Source organism: Plectropomus leopardus, chromosome 17, assembly GCF_008729295.1.
Source record: "Plectropomus leopardus isolate mb chromosome 17, YSFRI_Pleo_2.0, whole genome shotgun sequence".
In the NCBI taxonomy this organism is placed as follows: Eukaryota; Metazoa; Chordata; class Actinopteri; order Perciformes; family Serranidae; genus Plectropomus; species Plectropomus leopardus.
In genome coordinates, this window is record NC_056479.1 from 14021344 (window position 1) to 14040150 (window position 18807).

Here is an 18807-nt window from a genome sequence, read left to right on the forward strand (position 1 = left end):
ATGTACATGACTTATGTATATAGCTCTGTGGGCGTGCCTCAGTGCATTTGAATGCCCGCACAGTTGAACCATTGTCTCCCACTATCTCAGTGGTAGGATGGCTGTGAGTGGATGACTAATTCCAGCATGTGTCTTTGCACCAGGAGTTTGAAAACACTGAGGGAGAGGAGTACCAGGCAGATCTCTCCGCCCTGGCCTCGCCTTCCTCCCAGAATGGCCCTGAGGTCTACATCCTGCCCCTCACTGAGGTCTCCCTGCCTGTCTCCAAACAGCCTGGCAGATCCAGTAAGAAAAACCATAAACAAATCATTTATATCTGCTCTGCTGTCTTAATGACCTGTTTTTCACTTCAGCTTTGGCTTCCTGGTGTTTTTCATCTCTTCTTTTCTCTCATCTTCTCTCTTTTCTGTATCTCCGTAGTCATTATCAATTCCCGTCTCCTCAGAAAGAGAGAATTTTTGCTACATTAACAGACTATTAAAGCCAGTTGTTACTTCTCTGGAGCATAGCACAAGTAAATTATGTAACATCTTACTGACTCTTGATTTAAATGAGAAAAAACTTGAGCATGTTTCGTCTACCTCAGTTAGAACATATGTGGCCTCTTTCATTTGTTATCTTGTATTATAGGTCTGTTCTTTCTCTCAAGAAGGGACAAACATCTGTCCATTGTGTAATGCATTTAAAGAGGGACCTACTGCAGCGTCTCACACTGTGTGTGAAAACTGCAGCCCACTGGAGAGGAAGGAATCTGACCTAACCCTAGTGTGCACTATTTCTGGGGTTCTGTGTGTGTTTGTAAATACACACTACATGAATCTAACATGACATTTATTGGTATTTTACTTGAAATGTACATAATTCAAGTCAGCTTCATCATCTTCCTCAGCAACATCATAGCCTGTTTGTTCCTCTTTAGGTCATTCTGCCTCAAACCCAGCCTGTTCAAATGTTTATGCGCATGTATGTTGAGTGTGTGTCTGTGTGTGTGTGTGTGTGCGCATGTGTCTGTGTGTGATTCCCAGTGTAAGCCAGATCCTTGGTGCCTCTCCCTGCATGACTCACTGGCTGTCTGCGCTGCACTGTGCTCAGCCAGAAGGGAGGTGAGTTGGGGCTCGGCATCCCAGGATGTGAGCTCCAGCAACGATTGGACAAGGCAGCCTCAGGCTGGCAGCCAATCACTAGTCTCCCCTCTGTCCTCCATAGCTACTGCTGTATGATTGGACCAGGTGTTGCAGGGCGAGGAGTGGATAGATGGCGAAAGGAGACGAGATTGTGGAAAGAGGGAGAATGTCTCTTTTCACTAACTCAGAGAGAGGATGGTTTCTTACGCATTCCTCCTTCCTCATGTAAAGACAATAAAACACGTTTTATTATGTTAAGGTTTGAATGGATTTGTGGTACGTTGGAAATATTGAAAAGTTTTCAGCCTCCCCATTGCTTGGCTGATATCAGACGAAGTATTAGCATGCAAAAATGTAAAAAGATTGAAAGCATGGCAGGAATTATTTCAAAAGTATTGTATCAATAAGTTGCAGGTCATGAACTGGACAAGGCTCATTCATGCATATTAATGTCTTGCATTTGATAAATTATCCACCCCCACACTGGCATACACATGATAAAAATGAGCATAGTAGTTGCAGATTGAACAGAAACACCAGTTTATACTCTAGCCATGAATGGCGTATTCTATATGTCACTTATACATCTGTATGAACACACGGAACAATGCTCGCCATTGATATGACAGTCCCGCTTTTCACTTGTTGGTCTAATCTTTTATTCAAGAGGTCGTGTAAAGCCTTCAAACCCACCACAGAGGCTCGATGCATCAAAGTGAGTGTGTGAAGCGATTGTGCACGAATCATTCCATGGGGGCTTAACGATCCCACACTCTCACTAGACCCCACCGTTTTCTCTGGGAATGCCACGAGTAGGATGGGAATGCACACTCACGATCACACATTCCACATTGGGAATAATACCATTTCTTAATTTCTCTCCATCAGGGAGGGGTGGAAAAGTGTGGGTCTGTTATCACCGTGACAACCTCTGCCCAGCGTTCCAGTGGAGAATGGGACTTGTGTGTGTTTGCACATGAGTGTTTGCGTGCTTGTGTGTGTGTGTTTGGTCCATTGGGTACCAGGAGACGCAGCATGAGCGTGTGAGTGAGCGAGCCAAACAATGGCCCCGATTTAGGCCGGCTGGGCAGTGGGTGAGCATAAGGCCGGGCTGAAATGTCCGTGGAACGCACCAGTGGAGGACTGGCATTATGGGCAGAATACAGTGAGGGGTCTGTGACAGAATGAGGAGAGACAGGGGAAGGGTGGTGGCATGCACCAGGACCTAAGAGTGGGGAGGGGAGGCTTGAGATAGGGGTGGTGAGTGTGTATGACAGAGGTCTTTTCTGCATCTGACAGAGCAGTATTGTGTTCTGTTTGGCTGAGGAATGCTGCTGTCCGGAGTGACAGGGGGGCATTATGTGGGCCTTATGTCACTACTGGGTGTCTTGAAGCTGCACACAGAGCTGGCGCGCCAGACAGCACACTACCAACATGCGTGACGGTCACATCAGGCGTGATACATGACCAGAAAATCTCAGCGCCCAGGGCTGATATCCTCCTTCGTGGAACCGCAAGCAGATTGGCCCACCGACTCGAGGCGGTGATACGTTTCTATCGCGCTCAGCTTACAGTAGATTTAAACATAGCCTGCATAGGAACCGAGGATTTCGGTGTTTGCTCGACAGCTGGAGAGCTCGAGACGAGGACAGTATGTGTGTTTTTGTGTGTCCCAGTTGGAGGACGAGCTGGGTGCAGACTGGGAGAGGCAGCGTGGTGAGCTTGTTCAGCTGTGCAAGGGCTCGGAGGGTTAAATCCTGCCGGGGCTCTCTCACACACACACTGCGACCGTGGGCTCTTTCTCAAATACACACAATGAGGCTAAGACGCCTGTGGCTGGGGCCACGGGCTCTTGGTTCTCACACTCTGAACCAGAACTTCATCCCCGCCTGGGACTCGGACTCAATCCCTTTCACGGTGCTCAGAGTGGCTGGCCGCTCCACTGCTCCGTCATCATCTTTCCACTCACCACCATCATCTCCAGTCTTGAATTATGAGGATCCATGGAGGTATCTGAATTTGTGCATAACTCGCTGGTTGTAGCTTCCATGTAGATAATTGTTTAATGTACCTGGGAAAATGGTTTTATTTGCTAAACTTTCTTCTTTATTTGATGCAACTTTTAATTAGGTGAAATATATACCTATTGTATGGCTAAGAGTTTCTTTTTGTTTTCCTCTTAACTCAGAAATGCTTCCCTGTGATGTAGGGCTTCATTTCCATTTAATTCCTAATTTTCTATTTTCTATTACTGACTTTTCTCATTAAAAAAACTTTCTCTTCAGGACTCTGGGCTTCTTTTCTCTTACTGATTTCTTTGCAGACACAACAGTCTCCGTTACCCCCTGTCTAAAAGCAATCTTATGTCTTTCTCACTCTTCCTCTCCAGTCCAGCTGCTGAAATCATCAGACCTTGGCCGCCATAGTCTACTCTATCTAAAGGAAATTGGACATGGCTGGTTTGGCAAGGTGAAACATACTTTTTTGTTCTTAAAACATACTCACAATCAAAAACAGCTTTTGTGTGCAGAGACACCACCTTTGTACTCATTTGTACTTACTTTACTGTTTCAGATGCCTCTGTCTTTACTGTATAAACTGTACTCTAATATGTGTTCTACTCTGTGAGGAATGCGAGGGTAATGTGATGATGATCTCATTCTAGCGAGGCTAATCTTTGGCACTTGTGTTAAGGACAGGGGTTGAAATTCATAGTCACAGTAAATTCCTCACAATTTAGCATACTGTATATGCTGTTGTAAGATAATTGTAATTCTACTTTTTTTTTTCTCAAATGTTCTCCCTTTGTAACTGCATGGTGATGATGTGTATGGTAGTCTGCACTTCTAGAGTTCAGTGTCAAAGTATGTATGCTTCTCAGGTTCTGCTGGGCGAGGTCAATGCGGGCCTCAGCACCACCCAGGTGGTGGTCAAGGAGCTGAAGGCCAGCGCCAGTGTCCAGGATCAGATGCAGTTCCTGGAGGAGGTGCAGCCATACCGGTCAGTTCACTGGTGATCACAACGCAGCCCTTCAGAATAGCACTACCTAACAATTAAACAATGTACATAGTATATGAACAATCAGATTATTTATTGTATGTACAATTTTTGAGCATACTCAAATCCTGTTTCCTCTGTCAGAGCCCTCCAGCACCCTGCCCTCCTGCAGTGCCTGGCACAATGCTCAGAGGTCACTCCTTATCTGCTGGTCATGGAGTTTTGCCCTCTGGTGGGACACACTTTAACAAACAAATTCTGCTTATACAGTTCATACCACACATCTCATTATTCTCTTTTCAGCCAGAGCAAATTACAATCTTACATCCTGTCTCCTCTCAGGGTGATCTAAAGAGTTACCTGCGCAGTTGTCGAGTGGCTGACTCCGAGACTCCTGACCATCTGATCCTCCAGCGAATGGCGTGTGACATTGCCTCAGGGCTTCTGCAACTCCACAAATACAACTTTATACACAGGTGCAGTATGTCAGTCAGTCCAGCCCTATTTATCTTCATCAGCCTGAATGTTAATGCCCTGGAGAGGAACCTGAATGCTCTGTGCGCCCCCTGCTGGTCTCTCCCTGCAACAACATCCTGGTGCTGCCTGAGTAGTTGTCACAAACTCCAGCATCAGTGATTTTGTTGCAGGGGGCGAGCCCCTCTCGCTCTCTCTCGGCCATGCGGTGGCTGCCATAGTTACCAATCAGTGGCTGCCAGGCCAAAGAGCTCCCTGTTTGTGGAGGAGGTGAGATTAAACAAAGTAACTAAGTCTAGTATGTGGTTTTGAATGTGCAGGTATGAAGAAACCTGACATGATACTGTACATGTATGAGTTACATTATGTGATTTAATAAATAATGTAACTTTAGGATAATCACAGAGCTGTGAGACCTATTCATTGACAATATGTCACATGTTTTTAACAAATACTGATACACATTAATAAACTTCCTACAATATAATGACCTTGGTGTAACAACAGTAAAAAATCTAAAATATTGCTCATATATCATCCAGCAATAATTTAAAGCCCCTTGAAAAACTTGTTTCAAATCCTCTGTATTTATCTGTACTGTTTAACATTTATGAATAAATAACACTCAGAAGAGAGAGATAAAGTTCACTAATTACTATTATTAGAATGAATTCATTCAGTTTGTTGTATAGATTATTATCCATTTCAATTATTGTTTTTTTGTTTTGTTTTTATCCTACTTTTTTTTTTTAAATATGTTCAAAATAAATATCAACAGAATCAATCAGACTCTGGATTTTGTGGTTTGATCAAGTTTGTGTGACCCACAAATGTCATCACATCTTGATTCAAATGTTGCTAAATCCCAATTAGTGCATGGAAGTACTTGACATACCTTTTTTCCAACTGAGCCCTGCCCACTTCATGCCAGTGTGAAGGTCAGAGACTAAAGAAAATGTATAAAACACTGAAAAATTTATGACCAAAGTGTTGCTTTTTGTTTTGTTTTATTTGGCAGTTTGAGATCAAAAAAAGGTTTTCAGAGGCTTTAAAGAAGATAACTAAATGTGGGTATGTTTGTGCAGCTCAGTTGTACTGTATTAGATGCAGTGTCCTTTGTTTTGACAGTGACCTGGCCTTGCGAAACTGCCTGCTAACTTCAGAAATGTCAGTTAAGATTGGAGACTATGGCCTTTCTCACAGCCGATACAAGGTTAGACTGTCTTTTGATAATGCATTATTTTAGTGACTGCTTTTTACTGTATTGTCCTATCACAGTTTTAACATGTTTTTCTTTTTATTGTTGATTCTATAGGATGACTATTATGTCACACAAGATCAGATATGGGTGCCCCTGCGCTGGATTGCACCTGAGCTCATAGACGAGGTCCATGGAAACCTTTTGGTCGTTGATCAAACCAAATCCAGCAACATATGGTGAGATATTTAGAGAGGATATTATTGGTAATACTACCATACAAGCATTACATTTATCAAAATATAGAAGTGGTTTAAACTTCTTTTTCTTTTGTGTATAAAAATGGGAATGAAATGCTCAAACTTTGATTTAAAGATCCCATATGCTCATTTTCAGGATAATACTTCTATTTGTGGAATCTACTAGAAAATGCTTTAATCCTTTAATGTTAAAAAAATCATTAAGTCTCTTATAATGTCCGCCTGAAGATACCTGCATTTACCCTCTGTCTGAAACGCTCATTTTTAGTGCCATTCTCTTTAAGCCCCCCTCCAGAAAAGCCAGTATTGCTCTGATTGGTCAGTGTATTCGGGTCCTCTTCACCTGCACTCACAAATAATAGAAATAATTCCCATAATGGTACTATAGTTACAGTTTCTAACTTTATATAGTATGATTGTGACATTGTAACTTCAGGGAAGTCTTAATGGCTTGTTAAAAGGCACAGTTTCTTGATACAAACGGTGTGCATTTCTCTGCGGACTGAGCATTTTGATACTTCCACAGTTTTTACAGAGCACCTATACCTGTTAATAATAATACTACTAATAATAATAATTATATATTATATATATATGACCATATCTGGGGTATTAGTGGTGAATGCACTAATGATTTTTTTTGCCTTTTCCAGGTCATTGGGGGTGACTGTGTGGGAGCTGTTTGAGCTGGGAAACCAGCCGTACAGACACTACTCTGACAGACAGGTGCTGACATATGCTGTGAAGGAACAGCAGCTCAAACTGCCAAAGCCCCTGCTCCAGTTCCCCCTGGCTGAGCGCTGGTGAGACTTTGTTGCATGCCCACACAATTGGCAAAACATACAGTACATACACATGCACAGACTGACACTAAAAATCGTATATATCTTAACACTACATTTTAAACACTGCGAAGACTCTTGGTCTCACTATCCAATTAATCTTTAACCAGTCTGTGTGTCTCGTTTTTAAAATTGGTCTGTGCTTTTGGTGCTGCACTAGTCCACTGTAGCAAGATTTCTCTTTGCAAGCAAGGGCAAGATAATCAGTCTTTTTCCTAGTCTTTATGATCGCCCTTGGCATCGACCAGAGTTGAATCACCTCATTCATCTTTACCTGGGACACCAGCCAAATATTGTTTTTATTTATTTATTTATTTTTTCAAAATTGTTCTTCACTAAATTAAATGCGCTCCACTGAGGAGCTACGCACACACAAGAAGGAATGTAAAAATCTTTTAACCATGTCAGCATCTGCACTGCACCTCCTTCATATATCTTATGTCTAGAACAGGTCCTAGGTGTTACTAGAAAGTACTGACTTCAAATCTGTTCTTTTATATTGCCTTGTTGTTAGTCTAGAATCAATTGTTTGTTTGCGAGTTTCTCAGTCATAAAAAACAATATTTTTAAGATATTTATACATTCCTCTGAGATAATTGAGATGCAGAGAAGGAGAGTAAAGGACCGGATATTATTTATGTGTAGGAAAGGGGTGGTGCAAAACAGGGGAGGCATATCAATTTTTTTAAGCACTGTGGAGGGATTTTTGTTCTTTATTTTGGCTTAGGGGTAGGCCATACAAAATAAATTGTTGTATTTTGTATTTAAATACTCTCCCAAATCCCACTGGTGATTTTGAAAGCCACCAAAATGACACCATTTATCATAAAAATAGAAGACAGAGATTATTGTTGGATTTCAAAATTTCCAATGGCCCTTGAACACATCATGCATGACAAAGGCAAAAGACAACAGTTTGCAGAAACCAGATCCTGTAATAGTGCATACACAATTTGTGTGATGATGCAATTTGTTAGCAGAATTTGCATTTTGCTTAAGAAATTAGCATTTTCTTGTAGTGATAACTCTTAGTCCCATGCTATTTGCTTGTTGTATTTCCCCCAATTCCTGCATTTGGTGTGAATATTTAAAAAATATATAGTTAATACGGTGAATGGAGGTTCACTCGGGGGGCTCAAGGGAAAATACTCATAGTTTTGGGGAGGGTCAAAATTAAAAGACAAACAAAACTAAGTCATACCCCAGCCACCCCCCTCCTCTGATTAATAAAGTGCAGTCTTTAACACAATTTTAACTTTTATGCCTCTGATCTCTTCCTCGCTCTCTGTCCAGGTATGAGGTGATGCAGTTCTGCTGGCTGCAGCCCGAGCTGAGACCCAGCAGTGAGGAAGTCCACCTCCTGGTGACATACTTGTGTGCCAAAGGTTCCAGTGAGGCTGAGGAAGACTTTGAACAACGTTGGAACGCCTTGAGACCCAACTTGCTTGGCAGCACCTCCCACACAGCTACATCTACAGCACTAGTCCTGACCCCCACGCCAGCCTCAGCTGACGTCCCCAGTCCAGACCAAACTCAGGCGGTGGAGCTGGCCTCCTCCGCCTCGTCCTCCTTTCCCCTCCTCGAACACTTCTCTGACAGCTTCCACTCTGACACAGGGGATGACCTGCTGACAGTCACGGAGACCAGTCATGGTCTCAACTTTGAGTACAAGTGGGAGCAGGCTCGAGCTGAGCAGCCCTACTGCTCCTCCTCCACCAGTGGGCCACTGGGTCAGGGCAATCCATATTACCAGGATATCTACTATTCAAGTAAAGGAAGCACCTCAGGGGGCTGCAAGACTGACAGGCTGACCTCAGGCATATCTCCATCTTACTATGAGCCTGAACACCCGGGTGTGGTCCCAGTGTTGAGTGCCCACAGCCCCTCGGTCAGCAGCGAGTACTACATTCGCATAGAGGAGCCAGTGGAGTGCAACATTAACCTTGATGACAGCGTGGTGGACTACAGCCCTGGACTGGAGGCCAGCAGCAGCAGGTTGTCCTCAGAGAGTCGGACAGGTTCATCCATAGCACAGCCCAGTGCTTACTGGTCAACTGACAACAAATCTACTGTCTATGACTCTGATTCAAGCCCCACTGTCCAACTAACCATGGAGCCACTGCTGAGACAGTCATCCAGCACCAGCCCCGTGAAGCCGGGCCACTCACACAGCTGCTTCTCCAGTCAGGACGACACAGTCTACTGTGAACAGTCATCAGCGTACAAGTCACGCCACTCCTGTCTGTCTGATCTGGATACATCGCCAGAGTCCAGAACAAATTTTCTCCACCCAGTGGTGCGTTTAGAAAACCCTCGCAGTTTGTCACAAGCAGTCAGCAGCCCCAGTTTAGGATTCTGTGATCCCTACCTTGAAGCGAGCACAGGTCGTAGCGCGGTTAATGAAAGCTGTCATAATATGATGGGTCCCCTCAGAAAGACACTACCCATTGTTAACCACATTAGCATTGATGTAGGGACAGACGACGGCCTGCTGGTGGGCCGGCAGAGAGGCAACGATATTGAAGATGACCTTTTCTCTGAGGGAGAAGCCACTAATTGGACCTCAAACCATTCAGCAAACAATAACAGCCTGAGCTTTGACAGCAGGCAGACAGGAAGTGGGCATGATGGCTATCTGGACGTTCAATATACAGCTCACTCTAACTCAACAGATTTGTGGTCTTTAACCAAGGCCACCACCAGAACCTTTCACAGCTCTAGGTCTTGTGGCACCTTGGAAGCAGAAGGAGGTTGTAACGCTGCTAGCAAGCCCTCTGAATTAGGTTCATACATTCACTTGTGTCACAAAGAAAAAGAAGAAGCTGCCACTAAAGCAGAAAAGAACTTAACTGCAGAAAATCTAAGAAGTATTGATTCTCTTACCAGCTCAAGTACTAATGCCAGAGGAACAGAAGGTGGAAAACTAGAGGGAAAATATGAAAACCAATTGTTGTTCAATGGAGAGAGACTGTTCTCTGAGCCTAAGATAATACCTGAGGTGAGCTACATAAAGTCCCCATCCTCTTTCAAGGAGACTCAGGCTGGTCAAACTGGAGGCTTGTCAGACAAGCAGCGAGGAAGCATGTGGGAGGGTGTCTCAATGGGAATCTCAACAGGAATCTCTGTTGGTCTTGGAGACAAGAGGCTAAAGTATCAGGAGACATCAGAGAGTACCAGAGCGTTGGACAGTGGAGTGGGGGTCAGAGACTCCAGCATTAGTCTGGTTGAGCTTGGTGACTACAGTGAAGACGATGACGATGACATCACAGATATCACGTCAGGGATCTTTGCTGACTTCAACCTGGACTACGCTGAGGTAGATGAGGAAGAACTGAGCCCATTGAAGCATCAAGAGGGAACTCCTGACTCTGTAGACACCCTTAACCTGTCCTCGTCAATGGCAAGCCCCTGTGACCAGGCCTTCAGCCCTGATCCCTTCAATACTCCGGTCCTACCCAAATCCCTGGACAGTGGCTATGACACAGAGAACAATGAATCTCCAGAGTTTCTCTTTAAAGAGCTTGGAGATCCCCGAGGTGGTGAGAGGAGCCCTACACTGGGTGGAGAACCTGAACTAGTTCTGCAGGTTGGCTTGGGCCAAGCAGTCTGCACTTCCACAAGCACATCAGAGCTACAGCTAAAAGGCTTGACTGATAAGAACCCATACAGGGACTCAGCCTATTTTTCTGACTATGATGCTGAGAATGAAAAGAGCCCTCAAGAGGAGGGTAGTAAATTCTTTGCAGGTCCAGGATGTGACTTTCCTGCTGAGAAACTGAGCTCTTTTAGAGATGATTATCTTGTCGAAAGGCATTTGAACCACGAGGAACAGTTAACAAATCTGAGACACATCAAAAATTGTGTTTTGGTGAATCTCTCAGAGGCTGACTCTAGTTCACACCATCCCCTGCCCACCCCTGGGTTGTCCATGTTGTCACCGTTTCCTCCACAGATGGGCGGCTGCCTGACTAAAGAATCCGCCCCTGCTGATGATGATCTTGGGTTGGAGACAGAGCACTCAGGAGAAGAGCCGTCCTCAGAGCTTAGCTCCTCCATTGGGTCTGAAGCCTCTGCCACTGTCCAAGAAGCATCAGGAAACCATGAGGAGGGGAACAGAGGAGAAGATTGCTCCCCTGTGCAGTCTCTGCATTCTGGCTCCACCATAATCGACTACAAAGATGAGGCCTCCAAAGAAAATGAAAACAGCGACAGATCCACTGAGGAGGAGCTGCCCGAATTCAATCACATCAAGGAAGAGACAGAGGACAGAAGGGAGGGTGTGAGAATAAATGAGGAGGACTTTGAGGACATAGACGCAGAGGAATGTGACTCACAGGACAGCTTGTGTGAAGAGTCCAATGGTCCCGTCGACCTGTCTTCTTCCTCGTCATTGTTGGAGCTGTGTGGAGAAGACGTGAGAGCTCCGCTGGAGGAGGCGGAGGATGAAGATGACTCAGATGACAGCGAGTCGGATGAAGAGTTGAGGACCTACAACATTCAAGATGAAGACAGTGAGGAGAGTGAGGAGGATTTCAGTTCAGTGCCAGTGGTGGTAAGCGACTGCAGCAGGGCGAGACACCTCCGCAGCCTCCTGAAGATGCCCACACTGCTCACACAGTCCTTCTGTGATGAGCTGGAGAGGAAGAAAAAAGTGGTGTCTTTTTTTGATGACGTTACGGTGTTCCTTTTTGACCAGGTAGGACTTGTTAACAGGCTGTTCAGTGTGTATTACCTATTAAATGACTTTATTTCTGAGTATGAGAACAATATTTTTGTTTATGTTTTCCAGGAGAGCCCCACGGGAGAGCTGGCTGACTACGCCTTCTCCACAGGAACAGAGTCCAGTGAACAGGAATCTCTTGAAGAAAAAAACACTGACCACCAGCTGCAACCTGACCCTGACCTTGAAGCTCAATCCTGTGAAACATTCTGTGTTTCTGAAGAAAAGGATAGGAACAACTCGGAGGAAGGTGAACACAAAATGCTACACAGTGGAATCCTAGTTTATTTTTCCCAGGTTGTTGCACGATAACTCATTGCTACTTGCCTGTATGCACTCAGGTGGGGGTTATGAATGGGAAGACGACCTCTCGTTCGAGCCCCGTCCATGCTCACCTGATACGGTCCCTGAGCCCCAGTCCTTAAATACATCCACCTCCAACAGTCCTGAGACTCCTAAACCTGCAGCTGTAGCACTTAACCGTTTTATGGTCTCACGATTCTCTATCACACATGTCTCCGACCCTCACATGGGCTCTGCAACAGGTCAGTATTAATTGTCTTTCATACACAGTTTGTACTAATGTTAATTTTTTTGCACTGAAAATACAACAACCCCTCAAATCTGAAAATCACCTGAACTTTTTTGAAGTCCAACTGAAATCAAATTGCATTTTTTGTTTGCTCATTTCTTTGCTGCAGCATACTGTTTATCTTAATTGAATCATATTTGAATTTAATTATGTTACAATTCTACCATAGAAGGGCAACCAGGCAGTACCCTGCTGCTTAACAAATGTCCATTCCTTTTAACGAAGAAAAAAAAATTGTTGATGATAGTATCGCTTTCAGGAAAAAGACTGAAAAAGTCATTGTCAAGTATGTCGTCTGAAAAAGCATAAACAAGTTATAAAGCAAATATTAGAATTTTGTGTAAAATTGTATAAAAAGTCATAGAATGGTATCTCTTCGCAAATTGCATAGATAAATTATTGTATGTTGTCCAAAATAACATGAAAAAGTCATAAAATACTTTGTCATCTAAAACAGCATAAAACTGTCAAAGAATAGTATGTCATCCAAAAGAGCATGGAAAAGTCACAGTATAGTATGTTGTTCAAAATAACATTAAAAAAAATTATAGTATAGCATGTCATCAAAAATAGAATACAAAAGTCATACTACAGTTTGTCATCCAAAATTGTCATCCTGTAGCATGTTGTCCAAAATAGAATAAAAACTTCATGGAACAGTCTGTTGTCTTAAATATCATGTAATAGTAACAGTATAGTATGTGGTACAAAATAGCAGAAAAAAGGAATTGTATAATATGCAGTCCAAAATAGCCCGAAAAAGTCATAGTATACTATGTTGTCCAAAACTGCATAAATAGGTCATAGTAAAGTGTCCCGAATAAAAATTCACAAAAAAGTCATAGTATAGTACGTATGTTGTGAAAAATAGCATGAAAAAATCATAGTATAGTATGTGGTCCAAAGTAGCATAAAGAAGTCAGTTTAGGTCAATATGCTCATGCTCAAATTAAATAATACAGCAATATTTCAGCATTTTCACGATAAGTTTAAGCTAGGAAACAAACTTTTAAAGCGTGTCTCAAACATGGAAATGTCCGACAGCATTGCAGCTTACCTCTCCCATGAAGCACATTAGCAAAAAGGGGAGAGGTTAACACGTAATACATAGAGTGACCCAAAATGAACGTAGGTGTACAGGAACTGAGTCTCAAACTTTCCGAAGTACAGTATATCATCCCAAGATAGCGTGAAAAGGTCATAGTATGGTATTCTGTCCGAAACTGCATGAAAAAGTGTAACTTAGTATGTCGTTGAAAATAGCATGAAAAATGTATAGTGTAGTATATCATCCAAAATAGCATAAAAAGCCATATTACAGTATGTTGTCCAAAATAGTAAAAAAGTCATAGAATAGTCTAGTATTTCATCCAAGATAACATAAAACTATTTTAGAATAGTATATTGTCCAAACCAACATAAAAAGTTTACTATACTGCCAAAATAGCCTAAAAAGTCAAAATAAAGTATTTCATCCAAAACAGCATAGAACGTCCATAGTTATGTATGTTGTCCTAAATAGCATGAAAAAGTAATAGCAATATGTTGTCCTTAAGAACTTCTTTCCTCTGTTCCTTCTATGAAAACTCGACACCTCTCAAATCTAATATCTCTGAAACAAATTCCACAAGGGACAAAACTTCTCATCTTTAAAAAGCCATCTTTAAAACCCACATTGTATGCAATATGCTATACAAATATAGTTGACTTGAGTTGACTTGACCTTTCAAGTCCACAGGCAGGTAAGTATTGACACAAAAACTAGATTTTGGATGGAGTATCACTTTAAGATTTGAGATTAATTGTCCTTAGAATTAAAGCTACAATACTTCAATCAATTATCTCCAACAGGGAACAGTCCAGAAGATTGAGTGCCCCACCACGGACCTGACTGGAGGAGGACGAGTCCTGATCCCTCTCAACACAGATAAGCAGCATATTATATCTAGATGTTTTACAGAGTTTTATTTTTATCAACATTTTGGGCATCTGACCCTGGTGACCCTTTATGAGACAGTGCCTCATATTGTAGTGAAAGACCCTCAATGATTTGCACCTCTTTGGTTTGCTTTTTTTCTTTTTGTGAAAAAAGAGATAGCTGCTCTTAAGGCAACCTGAGTGAGACAACCAGGAGTGGATACAAAATCCAATCAAATTGTTTGCAGAAATAGAAATCATCCGTTTCAAAATACAGTATATGACGATAACTTCTTTGCTTGATGCAGCATTGACTTCTGTTGGTGCCCTTACAGTAGGGCTGCACAATATGATGAGAATATGCGATTATGTCATTGAATATTGTGATAATTATAATACCTGTGATAAACACATTAAAGTGTTCGCACTTTTGACTCAGACTTGCACAATGCATATTTTTTGTGCCACATATTTTCTCCTGTATCCAAAACTTGCCAGATGGCAAACATGTTTTTATTTATTTTTTACTCATTTTCGTCACTCATGGTGTAACACGTAGCTGACCATGCCGGGTAGTACAGCAGAACAAGTCTAATAATCCTCATGCACCTGTTTGCAAATTCTACCTGTTTGCAAATTCTGATCAGTCAGATGATGCCTAATGGCAAGGGCATTGTCTAATAGGCCAGAGAGTTAACAGCATGGCACGTCAGAAAAAATAGCACCCTAAGACATAATGTAATACATTTTACTATTTACAAATTGCAATATTGCAGTTCATATCACAATGACAATTTAAAAAAAAAACAACGATATATTGTGCAGCCCTACCTTACAGGTACTTTGATTTGTGGCTTTAAAAGAAAATATATAAAAACAAAACAGAAAACATGAAAACATAGCTGCTCCTCTCATTGGCTGCCTTGGTCCATCTGCTAATCATTGATCTGGCATTTTTAAAGACTGTTGCAGTTCACATTGTTTGAGCCCAAGAACAATGGTTTAGTATTGTTGTGGTGGATTTCCAAACACAAAATCTGACTTTTTTTTTTTTTTTAACAGCTGTTGGGGGGGTGGTGGTGATTGAAGATAGAGGTGCTGAAAACTAATTTGTCCTTTTCAACAAGTGAAATCCAAATCATATTGCTGATAGTATGTTAATAGAAACATACCAGAGTAAATCAAGGTGTTGTCCCTCCCTAATTATCACCACCACTCACTCACTCTGGTTAATGCTGACCTACAGTGTATTTCTACAGTTACCATATCTGTCTGAAGCACTTTGTATATCCAAACTGGGTCTTTATTTGTATAAGTGATGGCTTTGTTGCTCTTCATCTCCCAACCCTGGAATGAAATATCTAAACATGTGAGATTACTTATTTGTGTCCACAGTGCCAGCTACAAGTTAACTTTATTTTGTGGCATATTAGCTTTCTTTGACATTTCATCAGCAATAGAGTGACACCAAAGGAAAAGAGTGGTGTTTAAACACAACTAAGCAATGTCATTTCACTATGCCAGTCATAAATGTCGGATATCATCTGTTACGCATCTTTTATAAGTCTTGCCCATTGTCTCATACATATTGCATTAGGTTTGTGCTGAATGCCTAGGTCTGAGGTGTACAAATTAAGACATTCAAAATCTGACATATCTCACATATTGTATGAATGTTTTACCAACATGTAGCAGTTAGCTTGACTTGAATTACTACTGCTGTATCGACAGCTGCCTCCCCCTCTCTATATTTCCGTAGCTCAAAGTGCCAATTCAGTTTCCTCTCGCCTTGCCTTTTAAGTTCCGCAAGAGAAAACATTGCGAGTATTTTTGTACGATTTGAAAAGATGCAGTCCAGGCAGACAGTCTCTAAAATTTGCCAAAGAGATATTACAAACCCATTGGCTAAAGTGGCAGACACCTTTTGGAGAAGGTGAGGTGCGCTGTTCTGTGCACCGGTAGTAACATTATTGCTGTTTCCATTTTCCCCTGTCACTCATAGCTATTATACTATCCCAAACAAATAAATCCAAATACTTTTTTTTCCCTTCCTTTGTCTGTGATGTTATTTATCCAAAAGATTTCCCAAGAAACAAAAAAAATGAAAAACAACAGAGCACAACACGTAAAAATATGACGTTTCTGCCCATGTAGATTTATTTCGGACAAGATAATTTATATGCACTTTCTGTACAGTACAGATATGATACAAACAGGGACAAGAGTGAGAAATGGACACAATGAAAGCTATATAAAAGTAAAAAAAGAAAAGAAAATGCATTTGAAACTCACTGCCCAAATGAGCTGTGTAATAAAAGCCTGATCATATCACTCAGTGTAAAGGACTCATCCGTGGAAAATGTAACTCGATTTCTTGAAGTCTAAGAGGCATTTCAACTCATTTGCGCAACCATACACATTATTGGTTTTTTATCACATGCACTTCCATTTCTACCCCCACACATCATACTGTAGATAAACGCCTCCGCTTAAAGCTTTTCTCCCAGATGAGTGTATAATACTGAGAATGATCAAAAGCTACAATAATACTGTACCTTATCTGATAAGCTACCACTCCCTCAAAGCTAGATATATATATTTAAAAAGACCCTTTATGTATGCTCTGTATGTCATTTCTTGGCTATGGCAGCTTAGATATTACAGAAATTTAAAGAGAAGGAAAGAATAGTGAAAATATTCTTGTATTATTCTGGTGGAATTGCACTGTACTGAAGCTTGCAAAGCAAAAAAAAAAAAAAAAAAAACGTCTTGACATTTAAAGCAAACAAACCAAAAAGGAAAAAAATCCCATTTATATTTTCAGGAATAGAAAAAATACAAGTTGAACTGTGATGCTTATGCCCTCAAACCAGTTTTCAGAATGACTGCTGCATGAAGCATATGGTTTAAAAAAAAGTAAAAGGCACAGTTCCCACATTGAAAATATGGGTTTACTGTATCACAACTAGTTTATATATAGTACTATGTATCACTCAACAAAAAGCAGACTCATACTGTGCTCTCCAACTGTACAGTTCTGGCTATTTTAACACTTAAGTGCATATCACAGTGATGCACTGAAATCCGTCACTCGTAATTTACCCTCAAGCGTCATTTAAACAACTAATGCAGCCTTCACTGCTCATTTACTCAAATAATCCTCAAATGAAATTTACAGTGTTTAGTGTTGAAGAAGAAAAGAAATCCCATAGTAGAAGTGCAGATAAATAACAATGTGACTGCATTACTTTTAGAAACCTATAAGCAATACCCTATCCACAACTGGTGTGATTCTAATGAACTAATAAAATCTACCCACACACTTGCAATTGAATGGTCAGGCTGAGACATTCAATGTTTGTGGAAGCAAAAAAATAAACATCATGAGGATTAACTGGAAATTCTCATAGCGAATTTCCAAAGAAATTAAGTTTGTAGTACTGTAACACACTACTGGGCCCTCTTGTTGGTAACATCATACAACTCAAACATGCCAATGTTGGCCAATTCTTCTCTCCCCTTCAAAAAAGGGCCCATTAGTGGACAAAAGAGGAACAGCAGGCTGCTAGTAGAAGATGGGCGCAGATCGGTCATCAGTGAAGCTGGGCCGGAGGTAGACCTCCAGGGTACGGTCACTGCAGGGAGAGGAGGGGTGAGACAAGGAACAATGACAGTTAGGTTGAGCACATGACAGGATTTAGAGAGAGATTAGCAATGTAACCACACCCAAAGAAAACTGCCTTCCCATTGTTTTGTTTCTTACAGTGAGTTAAGCAAAAAGTTACAGTATTTACTGTGAGTTTAAGCAAGCATGTAATGAGAAAACAAAAACAAAAGAAATGGTGGGGAAAAAGAGAACATGAATAACTTGCCATAGGTATACATGCAGGGTTAGTCTCCTCTGCATGATATTGTAATAGACACATTTAGGCCAAAGGACAGAAAAGACCAGAGATTCCCAGCATCCCACTGCAGCCACACAGCCAATGACAGCAAAGAGAACCAGGCCGTAATAGAGAGAAAGAAAAAAAGTGATTGGCTGGAAGGGCAATGGAGGCTGGGTGACTTACGAAGGTCCTGTTCCCTCAGAACCGGGACAATTCTGGACCCAAACTGGAAGGTAAAGAGAACCTTTGGGTTTGAATGGTTCATCTCTCAGATCATGCATGACTCACATTATGTAACAACACTGCTGGTTAGTCTGGTGCATGATGAACATACTGTAGGCTGATAATAATAATTCACTGAAACAAGGGATGCAAAGCACAACACGTCATGCTCAACATGCCATATACCATACACGCCTAAACTCTGAGGAAACTGTTCTATGACTTTCTTCAAAGCATACTATACTATGACGTTGTTTATGACTTTCTCAGGCTACATGAAAGGATGACAGTTTTCTTGATATTTTTTATGCCATTATATACTAAAATGTTTTTTCTTAATTTTTTTGATGGCATACTATAATAGGATTTTTTTTAATGCTATTTTTTTAAATACCTTTTTATGCTATTTTGCGACATGCTATAGTATGACATTTTTGTTGTATTTTGGAAGACATACATTACTATGACTTTGGACAATGCAATTTTGGACAGCATACTATACTATGAAATTTTTTCAGGATTTTGGATGTCATACTATACTATGATGTTTTTTATGATTTTGGACTACATACTA

At 41.4% G+C, this 18807-nt stretch overlaps 2 protein-coding genes across 2 annotated transcripts in view; one reads left to right on the top strand and one right to left on the bottom strand.

Moving 5' to 3' along the window:
* The window catches only part of aatka (apoptosis-associated tyrosine kinase a), a 38288-nt gene extending 22112 nt beyond the window's left edge, over nucleotides 1–16176 (top strand). Inside the window, exons 4-15 of the mRNA XM_042505888.1 lie at nucleotides 144–285; nucleotides 3514–3593; nucleotides 4006–4124; nucleotides 4266–4353; nucleotides 4464–4597; nucleotides 5724–5808; nucleotides 5911–6032; nucleotides 6707–6856; nucleotides 8189–11591; nucleotides 11685–11865; nucleotides 11957–12160; nucleotides 14059–16176. Coding sequence (XP_042361822.1) covers nucleotides 144–285; nucleotides 3514–3593; nucleotides 4006–4124; nucleotides 4266–4353; nucleotides 4464–4597; nucleotides 5724–5808; nucleotides 5911–6032; nucleotides 6707–6856; nucleotides 8189–11591; nucleotides 11685–11865; nucleotides 11957–12160; nucleotides 14059–14078 — 4728 coding nt within the window. The 3' untranslated portion in view covers nucleotides 14079–16176. The remainder of the gene's footprint in view (nucleotides 1–143; nucleotides 286–3513; nucleotides 3594–4005; nucleotides 4125–4265; nucleotides 4354–4463; nucleotides 4598–5723; nucleotides 5809–5910; nucleotides 6033–6706; nucleotides 6857–8188; nucleotides 11592–11684; nucleotides 11866–11956; nucleotides 12161–14058) is intronic.
* Nucleotides 16177–16258: 82 nt separating this feature from the next.
* The window catches only part of LOC121957316 (brain-specific angiogenesis inhibitor 1-associated protein 2-like), a 108451-nt gene continuing 105902 nt past the window's right edge, over nucleotides 16259–18807 (bottom strand). The window contains exons 14-15 of the mRNA XM_042505890.1: nucleotides 18195–18237; nucleotides 16259–17759 (exon numbers count right to left, since the gene is read on the bottom strand). Coding sequence (XP_042361824.1) covers nucleotides 18210–18237 — 28 coding nt within the window. The 3' untranslated portion in view covers nucleotides 16259–17759; nucleotides 18195–18209. The remainder of the gene's footprint in view (nucleotides 17760–18194; nucleotides 18238–18807) is intronic.